Genomic DNA, 20,366 nt, shown 5'->3' on the forward strand with positions numbered 1-20,366 from the left:
GACGCCACGTGTCAGTTGACACGTCATCAAAATATAAAAAAAATACCCAAAACACCCCTAAATTTAATATTTGATCAATCAAAACTCAACCACAACCTCTAACAACCGCCGGTCCGGCTATCCCTCTAGTCCGACCACCACCTCTGATCGTCTTCTCAGGTGAGATTCTCACTTGAGAAGACGATTTTGGTGACGTGTCAACTGACACGTGGCGCCATCAATTTTTTTTTAAAAACGGCCGCAAAAAAAAAACGTTGTCAGGGGTATTTTCATTTATAAGGGCCGTGAATGGCGCCGCCACAAAAATTTGGGGGTTTTGTGATCGTTGTTAAATATCAGGGGGATTTTATGATCAAACCTCCAAAAATCAAGGGTCATGGGTGACTATTAGCCAAGTAATAGTGAATGACAAATTCGATTTTACTTGTAAAAAATAAATAGCCATAAATAGAGCATGTAGTTTGTTTGGTTGCGAACCAGTAGAGTGACATATAAATGCAGCTTAATTATGATGGCTAAGAAACAAATATGTGGCTTAGTTTATAACTACTTTCACGCCAAGAGACACAAATTCAGAGGCGCACAAATCCTGTCTTCGACCCACCAATATGAAGTTTTGATCTTTGAACAAAACTTTCCTGCTGCCTTAGGCAGCAGGAATGCCTACAACCGTGTGTGTGGCGCTCTCTAAACAAAAAACTAATATGTATAATTTGTCTATTCACAATAAACAAAAAGCTGTGTGGTGGCACCCTTAGAGAGTGCCACATATACAATTGCAGGAACTCCTGCTGCCTAAGGCAGCAGGAAAATTTTGTTCTTGATCTTTGATTAAAGGATATTCAAGTTGATATGTTGATTCAAGTGCTAAAAAGTTGGTATTTTTAGGACAATTTTAGATTCGAATCTAATGAAGAATATATATACTGACACAATAGTATATATGATATTCTGTAATTCAATAAAATTACATTATTTGAAAATTAATAGTTTTTTTTTATGACTAAATGCTATGTATATTTAGTTTAATATTAAAAAATTAATAATGATAGAGATTTAATAGTAACATATAACAATTACCCACGATATGAAAAACATGCAGTGGAAAAACTCAGGTTCCATATTTTATTGTCTCCCTAAAATAATTTTCATATTATATGTAACACTACAACCTGTAAGCATATCCGGTATGCATTGGTTGGGTTGGCTCGGTCTAAAATCAGTTAAAGTCGACCAAATCAAAATATATCATAAATATCAAACCGAGCTGTTATCGAATCAAACCAAATTATTTGTTTTGTTTAGTTTAGTTAAAAAATTTAGTCATTAATTTTTTAATTTATTTTATATAATTTAAACATCAACAAAAATTTCATAATATATATATATATATATATATATATATATATATATATATATGCATTCAAATTATTATAGTAAATTTAATTATTTCTTTTGTTTGTTCGGTTATTTTCGTTTTTTAATTGTTCAAACTGAACCAAAAATTGAAAACCGATTTTTTCAAAAATAAAATTCGAAAAAACCGCATTTTCTTCAATGGAACTATTTTTACAACTTCAATTTGATTTAGTTTGATTTTTTCGATCTGGTTTGATTTTTACACGCCCCTAACCACCAATGAATATATGATTTTAAATCTTTTCTTTCTCCTTAAATTCCCACCTCCACCAACAGAAACAAAGAAAGAAAGTTAGCTACTAAAATTCCCTATTGAACCCTAGCTAATAAACATATTTCTCTTCACTAAAAGAATAAAATGGCTCAAGAATGCAGTGAAACCTCTGTTGCTATCTCTTCCTCTACACCTCCTTCAGGCAACTACTGGTGGGATCTTCATCATCATCATCACCATGCAACTTCTCTATCTCCATGGAACCAGCCAAACCCTAGCCCTAATTCTTCTTGTGAAGAAGATGTTTCCATGTCTACATCTTTTACTAATGCTTCGAATCACTCCGGGTTAACGGTTGAGTCATCTCGCCGATTCGTTGAGCCTGCTGCTTCTTCTCCCACTGATCACTTGATCGGAGAACATGCTTCTGATAGTCAACTATGGAGTCAAATTTTGTTGTAAGTTCATATGTTGATTCACGTTTAATTAGATTCATGAACAAACACATAAAGATGGTGCATATAATTGAATAATAAGCTTAGTGGAAACAAGAATCTCTTACCCTAATAAAAGAAGAAAAAAGCAATACTATTATGGGTAGGTTTTTGGTTTTCCTTTTTATTTTTGACACTTTCTAATAATCTCTCATGGGCTATTTTTTTTTTTTTTAGAATTACTACTTTTTTAAAAAATTTAACATTTAGTAACGAAAGTTTAATTCTACCAACAACCGGAGGTAGACGATAAATGAATTCAGTTTCCATTTAAGAGTTAGTGTCCATTTTGAAATATTTTTTGTAGTTTGATGACATTAAAATAAAAAAAAAAATTATTTTTTGTTGTTCATATAAGAAGAAATTCACAGAAAATTATTTAATAACCTTCCGTTGCCGGTAAAATTAAACTTTGATTATTAAAAATATAAAAATTTAAAAGTCGATAATCATACTATAATTTGAGAACCGTTAAAAGTTTAACCAAATTTTTGCTGCTTTGATTAGTATATTTATTGATATCCTTTTAATGCTTTGATGTTATTAAATCTTTCAGGGGAGTTGGAAGCAATGGAGATTTACAAAACAATCAAGATGTTGGAGAAAATTTTCTTGATGCACTATCATCAAAAAGTAGTATATTCGAACCGGCATGTGATTACTTGAAGAAAATGGATGGCAATTGGGAATTTACAAACTCTCAATCATCTTTTAACAATTTTGACAAGCACATAAATAACGGATTTAATAATAATCCTGATCAACATCAACACCAGCATCATCAGCATCAGCATCAGCATCAGCATCGTCAAGGCTTGATCGACGGGGATCAAAGAATTAACAAATTATCCAACTTGGTAAGCAATTGGTCAATTGCTCCTCCTGATCCAATAACATGTAACATATCATTGAGCTCTAGTGGTTTAAATCACTATGCACCACAGCCTCAAACATTTGGCGATTCCGCCACGTCGTGTGGTGCAGCCGGAATCGGAAGAAGTAGTTCGGGTTTAATTTTTTCCGGTTATGGATCGCATAATCTTCTAAAAGTAGAAAATGATCCTGAAGTAGGAGCTGAGTCAGGATATTTTATAAGAAGGCCGAGTTACGATAGTAATGGACTCGGAGTTGGTAACTATGATCAACATAGTGGTGTTAACAATGGTAACTCATCAATTGTGGCTGATAATAAATATTATTATGGCGCAGCTGATAATATTTATTCAAGTGCAAGAAATTTTCATGATGGTTTGAGTTTTAATGGTAGATTTAGTAAGCCATTGATTGATATTCAAGGGCATAAACCTTGCTCTAAATCCATGAATTTGTCTGATCGTAGAAAACATGGACTTCAAAATTCCTCACAGGTCAGCTGAATTCTATCACCTTTTCTTTTTATTTTAATTTTGTATATTTTTTGATTTTTCTATTTTTATTGCATATCGCATGATTATGCAAATTAATCAAGGCATGAATAAATGATTTTGATATTAGTGTTCATTTGATATCTTATCATTAATATTTCTTTTGTGCCACATCAAGATTTGTTATTTTTTTAATTATTTGCATGATATATATGGAGTTTATTCTTGATAATTTCTCATCAACTTTATTTACAACAAGAAATGAAGGTTTAAAGAATAGAATTATTAATTTAAATTCAAATTTAATGATTCTACAGAGTTGACGTTTTTTGTGGTTAATTAACTATGAACTTTCTACATAACGGTTTTCACATCATCGTAGAAAGTATCTGCAAAAACTTTTAACTATTCAACCTTTAAACTATAAAATTATTTTAACTTTGTTAAATTCATAAAAAAAAAAAAAAAAAAACTATGTTAAATTCATGCCTATGGGACGGATGCAAAGTTTGCAAATGGATGATTTCAAATTTCTTTGTTTTTATATATTTCACATAATCATCTAACAATAGTTCTTAAAAAGAAAATTATTTTTGAGCCTCTCACGAAATGAACCCTAATTAAAATAGTGAACGTAAATTAATGTTGCATGCAGACAGTAAAAGGACAGGGGAATTCAAGTGAAGGAAAGAAGAAAAGAATCGAAGACAATTCAGAGACAGTCTTGAAAAAGCCTAAGCATGAAAGCTCTACAGCTTCATCTGTAAAGGTATATATATTTATATTTATATATTATAAAACGGATAAAAAAACAAAAGCAAAAGTGTTTAAAGACTAATAATGTGTTTATAATTAAATCAGCATTGATGGAAATTAATTCATTTTAGTTTTTGTTTATATTGAAAAAGATGCAGGTACCAAAAGTCAAGCTTGGAGATAAAATCACAGCTCTTCAACAAATTGTGTCGCCATTTGGAAAGGTAAAACCCTAATAAACACAGTGTCCACTAGAGCTGTATATATGGCTTTTTTCTCTAAAAAAGAAGACATGGAAAAATTTATAAATATATATATTGAAAGTTTCATTGTGACCTATAATTTTATTTGGCAAAATTAATTATAATTATCCCCCAACTATGATGAATTTGACAAATATATTGAATAATATTTTTGACATTTCATTTAATAATTTTACATTGCAAATCAAACAAAAAAGATGAAGTATCTAACTTATAAAAATAAGATACAATTCAATATTTTTATGATAAATTAGTTTACTTAGCAACAAAATCTTGACGATATCAACATAAATCTTTTAAATGAATTAGATAGCTAGTTTTTAAATTTTTATGAATTTTTCCCTATGAACTAATTTATTATAAAAATAATCTAAAAAGGTAAAACATATTTTGATTTTATGAATTAGACATTTTACTTTTTATTTACTGTTTGAATATAATCAATACAAATTGTAAAATAGCTGGATAAGACTGACAATTTGTTTATTCATGAAATATTTTCCAAATTCATTCCCATTTTATTTTTATTTTCAGACTGACACAGCATCTGTGCTATTGGAAGCAATTCAGTATATAAAGTTTTTGCAAGAGCAAGTGCAGGTATTTTTCTTTAATATATTTATGTATCTAGAAACAATTGATTGAAATGAAGAAATTAACTATATAATTATATAATGCAAACAAAAGAAAATGGTAGTGATTATTATGAAATTTGACAATAAGATCATGAGTGGGATTCTCCATCTTTCTTGTTTAAATATTGGAAAAAAATAGGAGTGGCAGTTGTACTGTGTTTCAATTTTTTTTTTTCCGAAAAAAACTAAAGAACGTGATAATTAATCAAATATGTAAAGCATGCATAAAACAAATTATTTGCTTAATGATTGTACAATGATACAACTGTCTAAAGCCCTAAAAGAAGTCATCCAAATATTGAAAAGTATTAGGTATCCAACGAGAATTATTTCCTATAATTATCAAACTTGGAATCAGTTTAATCATTTTCTAGGGCAAGATTACTTTTATTTAGCTCAAAAATGATTTAATTTTTTTTATAAGTAATTGTTTTACAAAATGATAATCAATTTTTTATTTACTTTGACAATCAAACATCTATTTTCAACAACAAAAAGTAATTTATTAAGTTCCGGTGATATCTTGCTTATGTGGATGACGAAAAGTTGATACGCTATTTAGAATTGATATCCATTTTAAAATAAAATACATAATTTAATAATTTTTATAACTCATGATACAATGAATCTTTTATTTCAGTGCACGTAAGTGAAACACACATGAAATCAATATCGAATCACATATAGTCTAGGGTGGGTTGTAATCTGAGCTGCGGTCGATTTTTTTTTTTTTTAAAAGAAGGTAAAATTCATAATGAAGTCAGAAAGAGATTAATTCAGACTGCCGGAAAAACAGAGGTGGACTAAATAGCTAGATAAAAATTAGACCAGACATAAAAGAAATTTTGGTCCCGCAAGTGTTAAAAATTATTTAGCTATTTTTATTTTTTTGGAAAAATAAATATTTAATTATTGAAATGAAAAAATAGTTATTTATTTATGAAAATATCATAATTTGATAACCGCGGATTTTGTAACCCGCTAAAAAATATAGCTAAATAAATAATTTTTTTATGTATATAAAATATGTATGCTAATATTTTGCACTTTGGTTTTACTTTTGTTGCAGCTATTGAGTAACCCTTATATGAAGAGTAATTCACACAAGGTAATAAAAATAAAGGCTAGCTATAAATCCAAAATATATTTTAGAGATTTTAATTTAATTTTTTTTTGAATCTTGGTGAAATTATAGGATCCTTGGGGAGGGTTGGATAAGAAAGAGAAGGAACTGAGGAGCAGAGGTCTTTGTTTGGTTCCAATTTCATGTACTCCTCAACTTTATCATGACAACACTGGATCTGATTACTGGACACCAACTTACAGAGGATGTCTCTATAGATAATAATATTGGGACATTCAATTTATATATCCAAAATTGTAAAGGATTTGTTAAATATGTTTTAATGTAAAAATTTAGCTGTTTGATCTAATATTTTTAAATTTTCTGTCTATTACATCCAAGGAAAAGTTAAAAAATAAAGATTTAATAATAGAAATGAAATAAATTTATTTTATTTTTGTGATAAATTAGTCTTTAATTTGAATTCAAAATTTTAAGATATTATCTATTTAATTTTATAAAAATTTGTATGTAAAATATTTTTATGATTATAATTAATTCTCCAAATATGGACTCATTTGTCAAAAAGGTAATTTAAGATATTGAATTAAAATTTCTTTTTAGTCATTAGATTTTTGTTTTAATTATTTTTTTCAATATAATTGACAAAAAATATGAAATTATTGTATTAAATTGTCAATTTTTTATTAAAATATATTTATCATTTTCATCATAATTGTAAATTTATAAATTTATATAATATGTATATAATGTATCTTAATTACTTTGTATTTTGTTTTCTAAGAAATACTGTATCTATATAAGCTTCATTGCAAATTTATCTATATAAACAATATTCTTGAAGCTACAATTAGATTATTGGTTGGAAAATACTAATGAAAAAAATAGCAATTTAAGTGATGGAAATTAATTAATTCATATATAAATGTAATAGCAATAAGCCAAAAATGGTGATGGTGCTGCACTTTACAGGCTGCGTGCTCTTTTTAATGTTGCGGAGACCAGCAGCATCTGCATAATTTAAAGGTAGAAGGTGAAAAAACCCGAACAAAACGTCAATGCGGTATTCAAATTTGTGCTTCGGTAAAAAATCTATTTCAATTTTTTAGATTAAATAAATTAAAAATTTATATTTTCGGAGTTAAATAAATTTATTTTAACTTTTAGATCGATTAGACCTTTAAATATACATTTTGGGGTCAAATAAATTCATATTTTGAAGTGTATAATTTTAGGGTTACTTGACCTAAATTAAGAGTGTTTTGGGTCTAATTAATTAATCTGAAAATTAAAATAGACTTATTTAATCCCGAAAATTTAAGTTTTGTTCTAATTGATCAAAAAGTTAAAATGAACTTATTAGATCCCGAGACACAAGTTTAAGTGCTGTTTTCACCCTTTACTTGTAAAAAACACCATCTATCAACCTATAGTAAAATAAAAATACCAAAACTTGTATTCATTTTTTAGTACAAATAAACCCTAATACTAGTCGAGATTTACTTTTAAAATTTAAAATAAAATATATAAAAAAAATCATTATATTTTTCAAAAAAAGCAATTATAACTTTATAAAAAGTGAACATATTAAACTTTATATTTATTTTTTGGACAATTATTTTTTCGGCTTAATAACAATTATATATCCATTATAATTTAGAAAATTTCATATTTATTTTTATTGTATTTATATATTGTAATGACCTAAATTTGCTGGTATTACGTATAGTGCCACGAGACTAAATCGTAAAGATTAAGATCGACATTATCGAATTAAGGTGGGATAATAAGGATTTAGATCAAAGCGGGTCTATCAAAGTTATCGTAAAATAATAATTTAAACTAGAAATTGTTATGCAATAAATTGAATTTGAGTGGGATTAAAAAGAAAGAAAATAAAGTAAAATAAATAAATTAGAAAGCCCGAGCTAATAATTTTCACGCCAAAGTCCATGAAATATTATTAATAAATTATCGTCAAAGTTTTGTAAATTTACCAAATCGTTTTAGAAGTAAATTTGACGATTAATTAAAAATACGGGTTAAAGTACAATTTAGCCCTTTGAGTTAAAATGGAACTTTAGCCGATAATAATTTGAAGTAAAGATAAAATATAAATACCGGGCTAATAAATTTCACGTTAACGTTCGTGAAATATAATTAAAAATTGATCGAAAAAAGATTAATTTCTGAGATCGTTTTAAAAGTTAAGTGTTGGTCATTTACCGCAAGTGACGGTATCACAACTTGTAATAGAGTGGACAATAATCTGGTATAGAACCCACAGAGATGAGAAGGATTTTAATGAGAATGAAAATTAATTTTGAAACGCAATTCGTTTAGAGCAAGCATTCACTTTTGGTTAAACAACTAACGGAACAAAGACTAATTAAATGAGTAATTAACCTACTAAGCAAACAATTATCAGACTAAACAATCAATTATAAAATAGTTTTAAACAAATATTTAAAAAAGTCAAGAAGTTGCTAAATCATGCCACTAATGAAATCCTAGGTTATTGGGCAAATGGTGATATTGATTTGGGTTAAGCTATCCAAGGGTGTCAATTCTGCTCTCTTGAGTCTAAGATTGAAAGAACCGAAATTTGATTAATACATCGAAATCCAAATTGCTCTCGCGCAATTAGATTTTGATAAAACTAATCAAACAAATTAATCTGCAAACTTAACAACCACCTAAGCCCTAACCCACTCTCGCACGATTAAACCCTAAGCTTGTGATTAATTAGGTCGGTTTAATTAAATAAGTTTCGTTCAATTAATTAAACACAAAACATTGATTAATATATCACTTGAATCTAAGCATTAAGCCAATAAACACAACAAATTTTAATCACTTATTAATCCTAATTACTTAATCAACTAAACATGCCAATCATTAACAACTTCTAAACACGGGGGGGTTTAGCTACACACTATCAACATTACATAACTAATTGAATAAATGCAAAGAATAAACATTAAGTGAAGATTTAATACCTTGCAGTAATAAGTGAGAACTAAAAGCGTTCATAAGATAATGAACATACCATAAACAACTATTATTTGTATTGAATCAATATTCAAGAACACCAAAATCTGAAAATAACATGAAGAACACAAAGAACAAAGATGATTCTTGCCTAAAATAGAGAGAACAGTAAGAACTAAAGATCTAGAGAATATTTGATTATTACAATAATAATTGATATTCTAAAAATGAGATAAAGTTGTTTATATAGTACTAAGTAAAAGAGAAAATAAAAGACAACCATTATAAGAGCGTTTGGCCAAAAATGAAACTGGGCCTCAAACCTTTGATGTTTGATATGAAGCAGAAATTTCTCTCAGCGATGTGTCTTAATTCGAGACACCAACTTAAACTAGGTGTCTCGGATTGAGAGAAAACAATCTGCCCCCTTCTGAGTTGTGTCTCAATCCGAGACACTAACTTAATAAAGGTATCTCAGATTGAGACATTTTATTTCAGCCCCAACTATTCGCTTTTCCGCTTCTCGGTTTCGTTTCTCTATCGCTTTCGTTGATTCTTCCTTTCTTTATGCCAAAACCGCTCCAAAACGCTCCAATATCCTGAAAAAAAATTAAGTACACAAATAAGGCACACAAACACCTCAAAATTCACGACAAATTACATTAAAGTGTAGTGAAATAACTCGAGTAAATAAGAGCAATTTACTCCAATCATTAAGCACGTCGGTTAATCGACTGAGTTAATATGTATCTTAACCGAGTCAAATTGGGCTTTTAGCCACTTGGTGATGTCATCAACTTAGTGGCTAAGGGATATCATCATCTTCATTTGACTAAAATACCAAAAGAAGAACAAAACATCCATTTTTTTCCTCCTAATTGCCGAATACACCACCACAATCTTATCTCCATCAATTTCTCACAAAAATCCACAATTCTTAAAGCAAATTCGATAACATTATGAATTATTATTAATTCATAATATTATCGAATTTGCGTAGACCCGGCGATGCGAATACCGATGAGGCATGAGACTCAAGGATCGAGATTAACGCTTAACTCGTTTAAAGTATATGGATAGCAAGTGGTGGGTACACTTTAAATTACTCATCGATATTCATAAAGCCACATATTTTAATATGATGAGCTATATGAATATATAATTATTTATTTTGTATATGAATTGTACGTTTTAAAAGTAATATGTATTGTATGTTTGGAAAATGATGATTTATCGAATTATATTATTTTGATAATAATATAATTAAATGAAAAAGATTGTAAATGCTTAAATTACCAGGGAAAGCTAAAGCAATACGAAATATAATCGAATATCGAATGACATATGAGTATCGACAATATACGAGTAAATAAACATAGTACATTCCAATATGTACTATTAACTATAATCAATACCCTATATGTGCATGTGTTGTTAATGTATGGTTAGATTGTATTGGGCAATGCCATGGTCCATATAAAGGATCACGAAAACCAAATGTAAAGTATCAAAACGGTAAATATACAAAATAAGAAAATTGTACCACGGTAGATTAATAATAAAAATCCAAGATACGAGGTTGAACTCGGAGAACTATCCCGGTACCTATATCTCACTTATTCTCAGTACTACTCATCGGGATTCATATGATAAATGAACCAAACATAAAATATATCAAGAATTAACATGAGACAAAGAACGATAAACAACGACAGCGACAATATGAACCAAATCGCTCTATTAGACGACAATAGAAACAATGCAATTATCGATTAAGATAAGAGAAGATGCAGTATCAGAATTCGAAGACGGACACGAAGTTGAACTCGGTGGAATTATCGCGAAAAAGTTAGAGTGGATTTATGCTTGCTACGGCTTCCAGAGCAATCAACAAGGACAAAATGTAATATGTGTTTATGTAGCTATTGGGCAAAAAGCGTCTTCTGTGGCTCAGGTAGTGACTACTTTACAGGAAAGAGGGGCAACCACTCCCATTCCCTAGTTCCGATTGCAGTCCACGATTTTGGATTGTGACATGTTTGATAAAAGTTCTAACAGAAAATAAATCGAAAGTAAATTAATAGTAAATTTATTTTTATAGTAAAATAAATGTAATAAAGTTGAAACTAATTTAGTACATATTTTATAATTATGCTATTAAACTAATTAATAATTTACTTTAACATTTTATAATTTAAAATAAACAATAATAAATTATTTTTTTAAGTAAACTGATAGTTCCCTAAAAAAAAAAAGTAAACCGATAGTAATACCGTTAGTAAACCGTTAATAAATTTATAATAGACCTTATCGTAAACCGTTAGTAAATTTAAATTATAAATTTTTTGGTAAATCTTAATTCTACAATTAAAAACTGTATTTTTATAATAAGTTTTGGTCAAACTATACAATAATTTTAGTCAATGGATATTTTTGAGAACATTTAGGTGTTTTGTGTGTATTTTGCTAAAGATCCCCTAAAATAGACTTGATGGGCCGGGTTAAGGATTGTATGAGTCGACTCAGGCCATTACATCAAAATACGAGCCCGGTTCTTCACCTTTTGACTTTTTTCGTTTTCTTGACTATCCTTTGTCCAGATGTTCTCAAAGTACAAATGGCGCTTAATATTCCCACAACACAGAATCCCACTCTTCATTTCCATTCCATTTCACCATAACCTAAATTCAATTTCATAAGCATTGTCACCACCCTACAATAAATGAGCAACAATGGAAGAAAAATGAAGCGTATCTTCGACGAAATCTCCGACGACGAATGGGACCACCATTCATTTCAGCCGTCGCGCGTTCTCAAAACGACGTCGCATCGCCAAAATCATCAGAAACCGCCTTCTATCGAATCCTTTGCGTTTAAAAAGGATAAGGAGTTCATTATCAGCAGTAGCGACGACGATTGCGTCGAAATTACTCCTCGGACGGCCGAGGTGGCGGAGGAGAATCTAGAGGACGATGACGTGGCGTTTGACGTGGATGATGATTTTGAGGAAGTGGTGGTGAGACAGCCGTCGGTGAGTAATCGTGGCCGTCGATTTATAGTTGATGAGGATGATGAAGATGGAGAGGGGGAGAGTGATTTTGCTAAGGTGTATGAGTTGGAAACATCAGACGAAGATTATGAAGAGGGAGAGGGGAAAGGGAAATTAGTTGATGATGTAGTCGGAAAAGCGTTGCAAAAGTGTGCGAAAATATCGGCTGAGCTTAAGAAAGAACTGTACGGCTCTGCGCTTACCTCGTGCGACCGGTATGCGGAGGTTGAAGCTTCTTCAGTAAGGATTGTCAATCAGGTAATGCTGTCAAGTTGTATGAAATCCAATTGAATGTTTGGTTTTAGAATAAGGTAGCAATTGTTAGAATTTATAATTCGAGATGAAGAATTAAGATATTTTTAGAGGTTTGCGAATTGAATTATTGTATTTTAAATGACATGATTCATTCCAAAGATTGCCTATATGTTTGCTTTCTTATCAAACTTGGATGAACTAGAGCTCGAAGCATTTTTTCCGATGGAGTTTGATTTTTTTGCGAAATGTGCTTCAGCTTTGAGATTTGCTAAATTGAATCTTTCTGCACTGACTGGAACCGGATAGATTGTGTTGTAATATCTATGAAGCTATGAATTGTATTTCATTCTTTCGTTGATAAGTTAGCTAGAAGTTTTGAGAGAGAAATGGAAAGCGAAGGTTGGCTTGTCTTAGATGCTTTTTGTTGATTAGTCAGTGAAGATTCTACTTGAAATAAGCTCACTCGCTGATTCAGCCTCAGTTGAAAAATGGCAACATGAAATGTAGCATATCATGTGTTACACTCGCCTATCATTTATTCATTTATTTGACATAGAGAAATGACTAATTAGTGTCAGTTTGCTGAAGTTCTCTTTCTTTTTTTGCAACTTGCATGCACCGTTACATTGCCGATGCTGGCTGTGTAAGTGAGCATACAAATACATGCATGGCTATAACTTATGGTAAAGTGACTGCAATTTGTAACTATAATTTCTTTGCCTTTGTGGATTGTCTCTACAGCCAAAGTTTCAGAAAGTTGTCTTTTCTAAATGTCTAATGTTGGATGGAATTGTGTCCCATTGTTGCAGAGTGATATTGATGCAGCATGTGAAGTTGTGGATTCAGATTTCCAGCCTGTTCTCAAACCATACCAGCTAGTGGGTGTGAACTTTCTTCTTTTGCTAAACCGGAAGGGCATTGGAGGAGGTAATTCTGATACGATGTTGCTTTCTCATCATGTTGCTTTCATAATTTTATTTCTGGACCTCCTTTGAATAGTATTTAATTACCCTGCTACATTTTTAATTAAGTTCTTGTTGCTGACGGGATCATGATAAGAGAAAAGGCATATTGCGAACACTTTATGTTAGTTCTTGTTCTGTAGTTCTTATTGCTCTTGACCTATGTAATCTTTTTCTATTCAAGTTGGAGCTAAAAACCCATTAATTTTTTTTGCATCATGTTTCTGTGAATATAATTAATCTTATACAAGACTAAGAAAATCTAATTAATGCTATACGTGCATAGGTGGCATGTGTTTGTGTATTGGATAAGACTTCAAAAAAATCGTTGGTAGTTCTTAGAACATATTTCTATGCAATTGAAGTAAAGAGCAAAGCATTGCCACTGATTGTGTGATAAGATGAAAACCAAACTGCATGCATTTAACATATTTAAAAGAGTGTTTACAGTCTATTCCCTCACCATGCAGTAAACAGTTAATTTCCTTACATATCAGCAAGAGAAGCAAAATTTTGCTCACATGAGTTTGAGATCTTAGGTGTTTTGAGGCTCGATCTATTTGCATGAGAAGCATTTGACAGCTATATACAAGTGTCCTTGTTAACTTGAAGTATACAGGGGAAGCCTTTTGTTTCCTGTCCCTTAACCCTTGGAGTAATATTGGCATGACTGTACTAAGTTAGTTTGTTCGAAGCTTTGAAGTAGTCACTATCTATGTCTATGGATCTCTCCTGCAACTAATACATTCTCTTACTTATGATATCAGTGAGGTGTAGTTCTAAAATCTTCTGAAGATATTTAGTTGAGTAATTAAAAGGGCAGATAGCTTTCTCTTTCTATCGTTTTCTTAAGTATGTAACATGGTTGGCTGTCATGTATCTTAAACTCGCTCTAGCCTAATCATGTTTTGCAAGTATGAAAGAAAAGATGTCTGAAATCAAACTAGTTGCTAAAAACATTAAACTAAAAGTTTATGACTACATTTAAAGAGTTACTTTAATTTTATGCTCAATTTATGCTCAATCCTGTCAACGTCCTTGCCCTTTAATGGCATGAAGTGCATATGCTAATTTGGTGAGGTAGTCTTTGGCTTTTTATGTAAAATTAGGACACTGTAATATATGACATTAAAAAAGATAATTGATGAACAATGGTTTATTTCTGTACATGCAGCCATATTGGCAGATGAGATGGGACTCGGGAAAACTATTCAGGTTTTTGAGATCCATCCTATTTCCGAATTTCTATTGTTGAATTTATGATTACCTTTGAGTTGTATTGAATGCAATGATGATCTTGTGACAGGCAATTACATATTTAATGTTGCTGAAATACATGAAGGATGACCCTGGCCCGCATTTAGTTGTTTGTCCAGCCTCTGTTCTGGAAAATTGGGAAAGAGAACTTAAAAAGTGGTGTCCATCATTTTCTGTGCTCCAGTATCACGGTGCAACACGAGCTGCATACTCAAAAGAGTTGAGCTCTTTGGCGAAAGCTGGATTGCCACCTCCTTTCAATGTGCTTCTTGTTTGTTATTCACTCTTTGAACGACACAGGTGGGTGTTTTTTTAACTGGTCATATATGTCTGTTCTGGTTTTACCCTCAATCTCCTCGTTGCTGATGATGCAGTGCACAACAGAAAGATGATCGTAAAATTCTCAAACGCTGGCAATGGAGCTGTGTTCTAATGGATGAGGCTCATGCTTTGAAGGATAAGAACAGCTATAGGTGGAAAAACCTGATGTCTGTTGCAAGACATGCAAAGCAGCGCTTGATGCTAACAGGAACACCCCTACAGAATGATTTACATGTACAGCTACTGTTTTGCTTTTCTTCCATTCCTTTTGATTTATCTTTAAACCTGTGATTTTTTATCTTTATGTTTTGAAGAAGAAATAGGAGCCTCTTTGTTGCAATCTTTATTACAATCAATAGGTAATTTAGGATGCTAAAATGAGGAACTCTCTAAAGTTCTATGATTTGCTTAGATTTTTGTTACTAATGGCGGGGGCATTTTTTGGATATCCGGTGGTCAAATTGCTGGAATGGAAACTAATTGACAAATGCTATAATCAGGATAGATATCACAGGCATTTGAAAATCACGACTGGAGTTTTAGCTTTGAGATTTGGTATCCATTGCTGTAAATATATCTAGTTCACCGTAGGTGTTCAAGAGAAATGACATAAATCATGAGAAATTTATGTTTTCCCTCGACAAAGGAGAGCATTCACATAGTTAGTTGAGATGTATACTCTAAGGTTGAGATTTTGATGCAATTCTTTCTGCAACATTGGTAGCGCAATTGTGGTGGTCATTGCCATTAGAAGTAGATTTTACCATAAGGTAGTTGTAACAGAGTGGGTTGTCAGGGTATATTAGCCCTTCAAAGTTTAAATTTTTTTTTAATTTGTGTTAGCAATAGCATGTTGGAAGATTGGTGATGGTCCTTGTGTTTGTTGAGAAGACTTGCAAAGTGGCCTCATATTTTGAAGCATATGTAATTTCTAATGTTTTGTAATTCCCAAACGATATTTCATAACTTGCACTTAAATTCCATAGTTGGAGTTTTATTTTTCTAGAAATAGAAGTGGTAGAGTTTAATGAATTTTGTTTGCATAATATCTCAACTTTCTCAATTTATCTTGGGTTCAATAGACTAAGGAAGTATCTTCTCTCTTGCGCTCTTCTGTCATATTTGTATTCCTAAAGTGATATTTTAGTACAATAGCTTATTTATCATTTGAAATTTGCCGCATATCAATTCTTATGGAAAAAACAAGGCTTTACAGTATGATCACATTGCTCAGTATTCTGTATGTTATGCATTGTTAAAGCTATGTATACTGTGCTTTGGTTATAGATTTGTACTGCAATTAATTAGTCGTAAGAGGCACTGGCTACTGCAACTAGTTAGTGGTGGATTTACTGAGTTAGCAGTGAGGCACAGTAGTAACTTGCTAGTAGGCTGAACTGTGTGATGGGGATAGATATTTGGTCTTTCTGTGAGGTGGGTCTCTTATTCAGTTTCTGTTGTTCTAGTATTCTTCAGGATGTGTTTGGATATCATTCTTTAGCTTTAGTACCCTTATGCTGAATAGCTATGATTGGGTTGTTGTACGCCAATATTGAGGTTAGTTTCTTAGTTCTGATACCTACATTATAGGCTGGTTGAGCTTCCTGTAATTTCTACCTTTTCAGTTGCCTTCATTCTTCTGATTTAGATTTCCCTTCTATATTGATCGGAAATGTTGATTTAGTCATCAATGTCTAATAGAGTTCTTTATCTGATGGGTTTAGTTGACGCCATTATATTATTGAAAAGTCAATTCACTAATTCTTTTCTATGACTTGGAATTATTTTGTTCTGGTACTGGCTTTTTGTGCTGTCGGTGGCATCAAAAAGAATCTGATGAGTCTTCATGTTTGAAAATGTTGTTTGGTATTCTTATATATTTAGTTGACTTGGTATTCAATCATTGCAGGAATTATGGTCGTTATTGGAATTTATGCTGCCTGATCTTTTTGCTACTGAGGATGTTGACTTGAAAAAGCTACTAAATGGAGAAGACAGAATTCTAGTTAGTCGTATGAAGTCCATTTTGGGACCATTCATCTTGAGGCGGTTAAAATCAGATGTCATGCAGCAACTTGTTCCAAAGATACAGCAGGTACGATGGGTGCTCACTACCCATAATTTTCAACTGACATCTTGGATTTTTCGGTTACTCTCTTTTAGGACCTTAAAATTAGATTTCTGTCTCTTATTTTCATAGCGTTGAAAATTGAATGATGTATTTGTAGGTTGAGTATGTTTTAATGGAAAAACATCAGGAAGTTGCTTATAAAGAAGCAATAGAGGAATATCGTACAGCTTCACGTGCTCGTATGGCAAAGCTGAAAGATGTAGACCTAAATACTATTTTTGGAATTCTTCCTCAGCGGCAAATCTCAAACTATTTTGTTCAGTTCCGCAAGGTGCTGCTGCTAATGTTACTTTTTTCTTTGTGTATTTATTTTCCTTTATTCTTGTCATATACATGTAATGGCTTGTTATTTTTAATTATTTCTTTTATCAGCTCACCACAATTCATGCTCATTTCAGATAGCTAATCATCCATTATTGGTGAGGCGAATTTACAGCGACGAGGATGTTGTTCGTTTTGCCAAAAAGTTACATCCAATTGGTGTATTTGGGTTTGAATGCACATTGGAGAGGGTTATTGACGAACTTAAGAACTACAGTGACTTTTCTATTCACAAGGTAATGTCTATATTTTCTAGGGAGTGGTTTTACCAAATGTTCTTTTTAAATACTTTATACATGCGAACAATTTTTTTGAATCTTTAAGTTATTTTAAGTTTTTAGAGTTATGGTATTTGAAACTAAGAAATTAATCCTGGATGAAAGTAAAACTATGTCTTCTAAAACAAATGTCCAAGTTTAAAGTTACCAGGAATCATCTATCCATATTGGGGTCCAAGTAATATAGTTGTCCAGACCTATATAGTTTCTGTCCGATGCACATGAAAGAAATCCCCCAAGCTAGTTGTTTGCATGCACGGATTAACTTGTAGCTGCGATACTAGACTATACAGATCACTGGAGTAATTTTATGGACTTTCAGATCTGTAGAGTTCAGATCTGTAGAGTTCTACAACCGTTTCTTAGAAAATTTAATACAGACAGCCAATTGTGAACCTTGTTATAACTCAAGCACATATACTGGCCACCTCAGTTTTAACCTTTGGCTAATTGAAGTACTGTACTTTTGATGGTTGAAGAATTGAATAGCTTGCGCCTGGTCTGGCATGGTAACCATTGATACTAGATGAATTCTTCATTTATTTTTTTGTCAAAAGGATAGTAGAAATGTCTTCAAACCTTAGCCTGTTGAAGTGAAAAGTATTCACTGCTTGTAATTCATTGTATGGGTCTACTGTTGGAGTTGGCATAGTTTATGAATTATTATTGGATTACTTAATTTTTATTGCAGAAACATGTTTTTGATTTTGAATTTGATCTAGTGTCCTACTATCTCTTGCAGCTTCTACTTAATTATGATGATAAAGGTACTCTTTCAGAAAAGCATGTCATGCTTTCAGCAAAATGTCGGGTACGGATGTAGGAGTAATGGCACCTGTATATTCAAAATTTTCTGGAGCAAAACTTTAATGTCCAACACAATGCTCATGCTAATGGTTTGTGCCCATGATGCAGATTCTAGAGAAGCTTCTTCCTAAACTGAAGAGGGATGGACATAAAGTTCTGATTTTTAGTCAGTGGACCTCAATGCTCGACATCTTAGAATGGACTTTAGATGTAATTGGACTGACATATAAAAGACTTGACGGAAGGTACATTTTCAGCCTATAGGATATTTAGATAAAGCACGTGGATTATTTCTTACTTGTACATAGATTAATGAATCGATTTTTCATTCACTCGTTATATCCTTGATACTCATTGGCTTGCCCGATTTCCTTCTCCTTGCTGATGCAAAAAGTTGGTTGATTTTTATGATAAACACTTCAGATTGTTTTCTTTTTCCCTGCATGTTCTAAAACCTAGTACAGCAAGATATTCCTGTCTTTTAGGTGCAGTTTATTTTCAAGCAACCTAGGCCACTGGTACTTTATAATCTATAGATAGTGCTTGTAGTGAATTGGGTCTTGAGATTTTGTTTCTTTTTCTCACATTTGCATCCGAATCTCTTCTAATTACAGTACCCCAGTGGCAGAGAGACAGACCATTGTTGACGCTTTCAACAACGACATTTCTATTTTTGCTTGCCTGCTGTCAACTAGAGCCGGAGGGCAGGGTTTGAACTTGACCGGTGCAGATACCGTTGTTATCCATGATATGGATTTCAATCCACAGATTGATCGGCAGGCAGAAGATCGATGTCATCGCATTGGCCAAACTAAGCCAGTCACTATATACAGGTGATTTTCATTCACTGCGGTTGGGGTAAAAAAAGAGAAGTCCTTGCCGTCTTCCTTCAATTAATTTAACCTTTGCTTTGGTGAATTGTTGTGGTGTTATAAATTTTTTACCATTCTGCGCCCATTGCAGGCTGGTGACGAAGAGTACAGTTGACGAGAATATTTATGAGATTGCTAAACGGAAGCTTATTTTAGATGCTGCTGTTCTGGAGTCCGGAGTGGAGGTAGATGATGCCGGAAACACTTCGGAAAGGACAATGGGAGAGATATTATCGTCGCTTCTAATGGGTTAAGAATATCTAGAGATGTTATAATACAAATTTGATCGCCCCTTTATTTTTGTAGCATCAGCTGTTGTATTAGAATTAGGTGTAGTTTAGGCAGAAAGGGGGAAAGGAAAAAGAAACAATCACAAGTCCAGAAAGAAAAAAAATGGTCTTACTATTAGTTGTAGCACTTATGATCAATAAGACTTGATTAAATCAAATACAGATTCAGAGAGATTAGATATGATATGAATATTTTAAATTTTTCCAAAGAAAGACAAATAGTGTATTGTGAATATATTGTTTATCACTATGTGAAACAGAATTTGTGCTGGGGTTGAAGAATTACTCAGATCATTGTTTGGACGGACTTAATATGTTGAACCTATTTGCATGTTTATACCAATCAAGGCTGGCTTGCAAAAGCACTGCATTTTAACAATTTAACTTTTTAAATAAGAGTAATCGCAATAATGAATATCACTGTGTTTTGAAATTATAATACAATCAAAAAAATTAATGTCAAATGTAAACTTGTGACTTTTTACAATTTGAAAAGCCAAACAATTTGTTTTTGATAAAAAGTTTTGAAGGTTGCATTAATGATAAAAATATCTGGGAAAACTCGAATCTGTCACTTTAACCGCAAGGAGCGGATGGTGATGA

At 31.8% G+C, this 20,366-nt stretch overlaps 2 protein-coding genes across 2 annotated transcripts; both read left to right on the top strand.

Moving 5' to 3' along the window:
• Positions 1 to 1,680: 1,680 nt before the first annotated feature.
• LOC126680189 (transcription factor bHLH111) lies at positions 1,681 to 6,602 on the top strand. Its single transcript, XM_050375247.2, has 7 exons — positions 1,681 to 2,091; positions 2,684 to 3,494; positions 4,147 to 4,260; positions 4,400 to 4,471; positions 5,045 to 5,110; positions 6,215 to 6,253; positions 6,341 to 6,602. The coding sequence occupies exons 1-7, from the start codon at positions 1,778 to 1,780 to the stop codon at positions 6,488 to 6,490; spliced, it is 1,566 nt and encodes a 521-aa protein (XP_050231204.1). The 5' UTR covers positions 1,681 to 1,777; the 3' UTR covers positions 6,491 to 6,602.
• Positions 6,603 to 11,806: 5,204 nt separating this feature from the next.
• Positions 11,807 to 20,045, top strand: LOC126682152 (protein CHROMATIN REMODELING 19). Its single transcript, XM_050377734.2, has 12 exons — positions 11,807 to 12,527; positions 13,334 to 13,451; positions 14,661 to 14,701; positions 14,793 to 15,043; positions 15,118 to 15,298; positions 16,974 to 17,159; positions 17,293 to 17,466; positions 17,594 to 17,752; positions 18,537 to 18,605; positions 18,710 to 18,846; positions 19,216 to 19,434; positions 19,565 to 20,045. Exons 1-12 carry the CDS (start codon positions 11,943 to 11,945, stop codon positions 19,725 to 19,727), a joined length of 2,283 nt encoding a protein of 760 aa, XP_050233691.1. The 5' UTR covers positions 11,807 to 11,942; the 3' UTR covers positions 19,728 to 20,045.
• Positions 20,046 to 20,366: the final 321 nt, after the last annotated feature.

The sequence above is a fragment of the Mercurialis annua genome, linkage group LG5, assembly GCF_937616625.2.
Source record: "Mercurialis annua linkage group LG5, ddMerAnnu1.2, whole genome shotgun sequence".
Classification (NCBI taxonomy): Eukaryota; Viridiplantae; Streptophyta; class Magnoliopsida; order Malpighiales; family Euphorbiaceae; genus Mercurialis; species Mercurialis annua.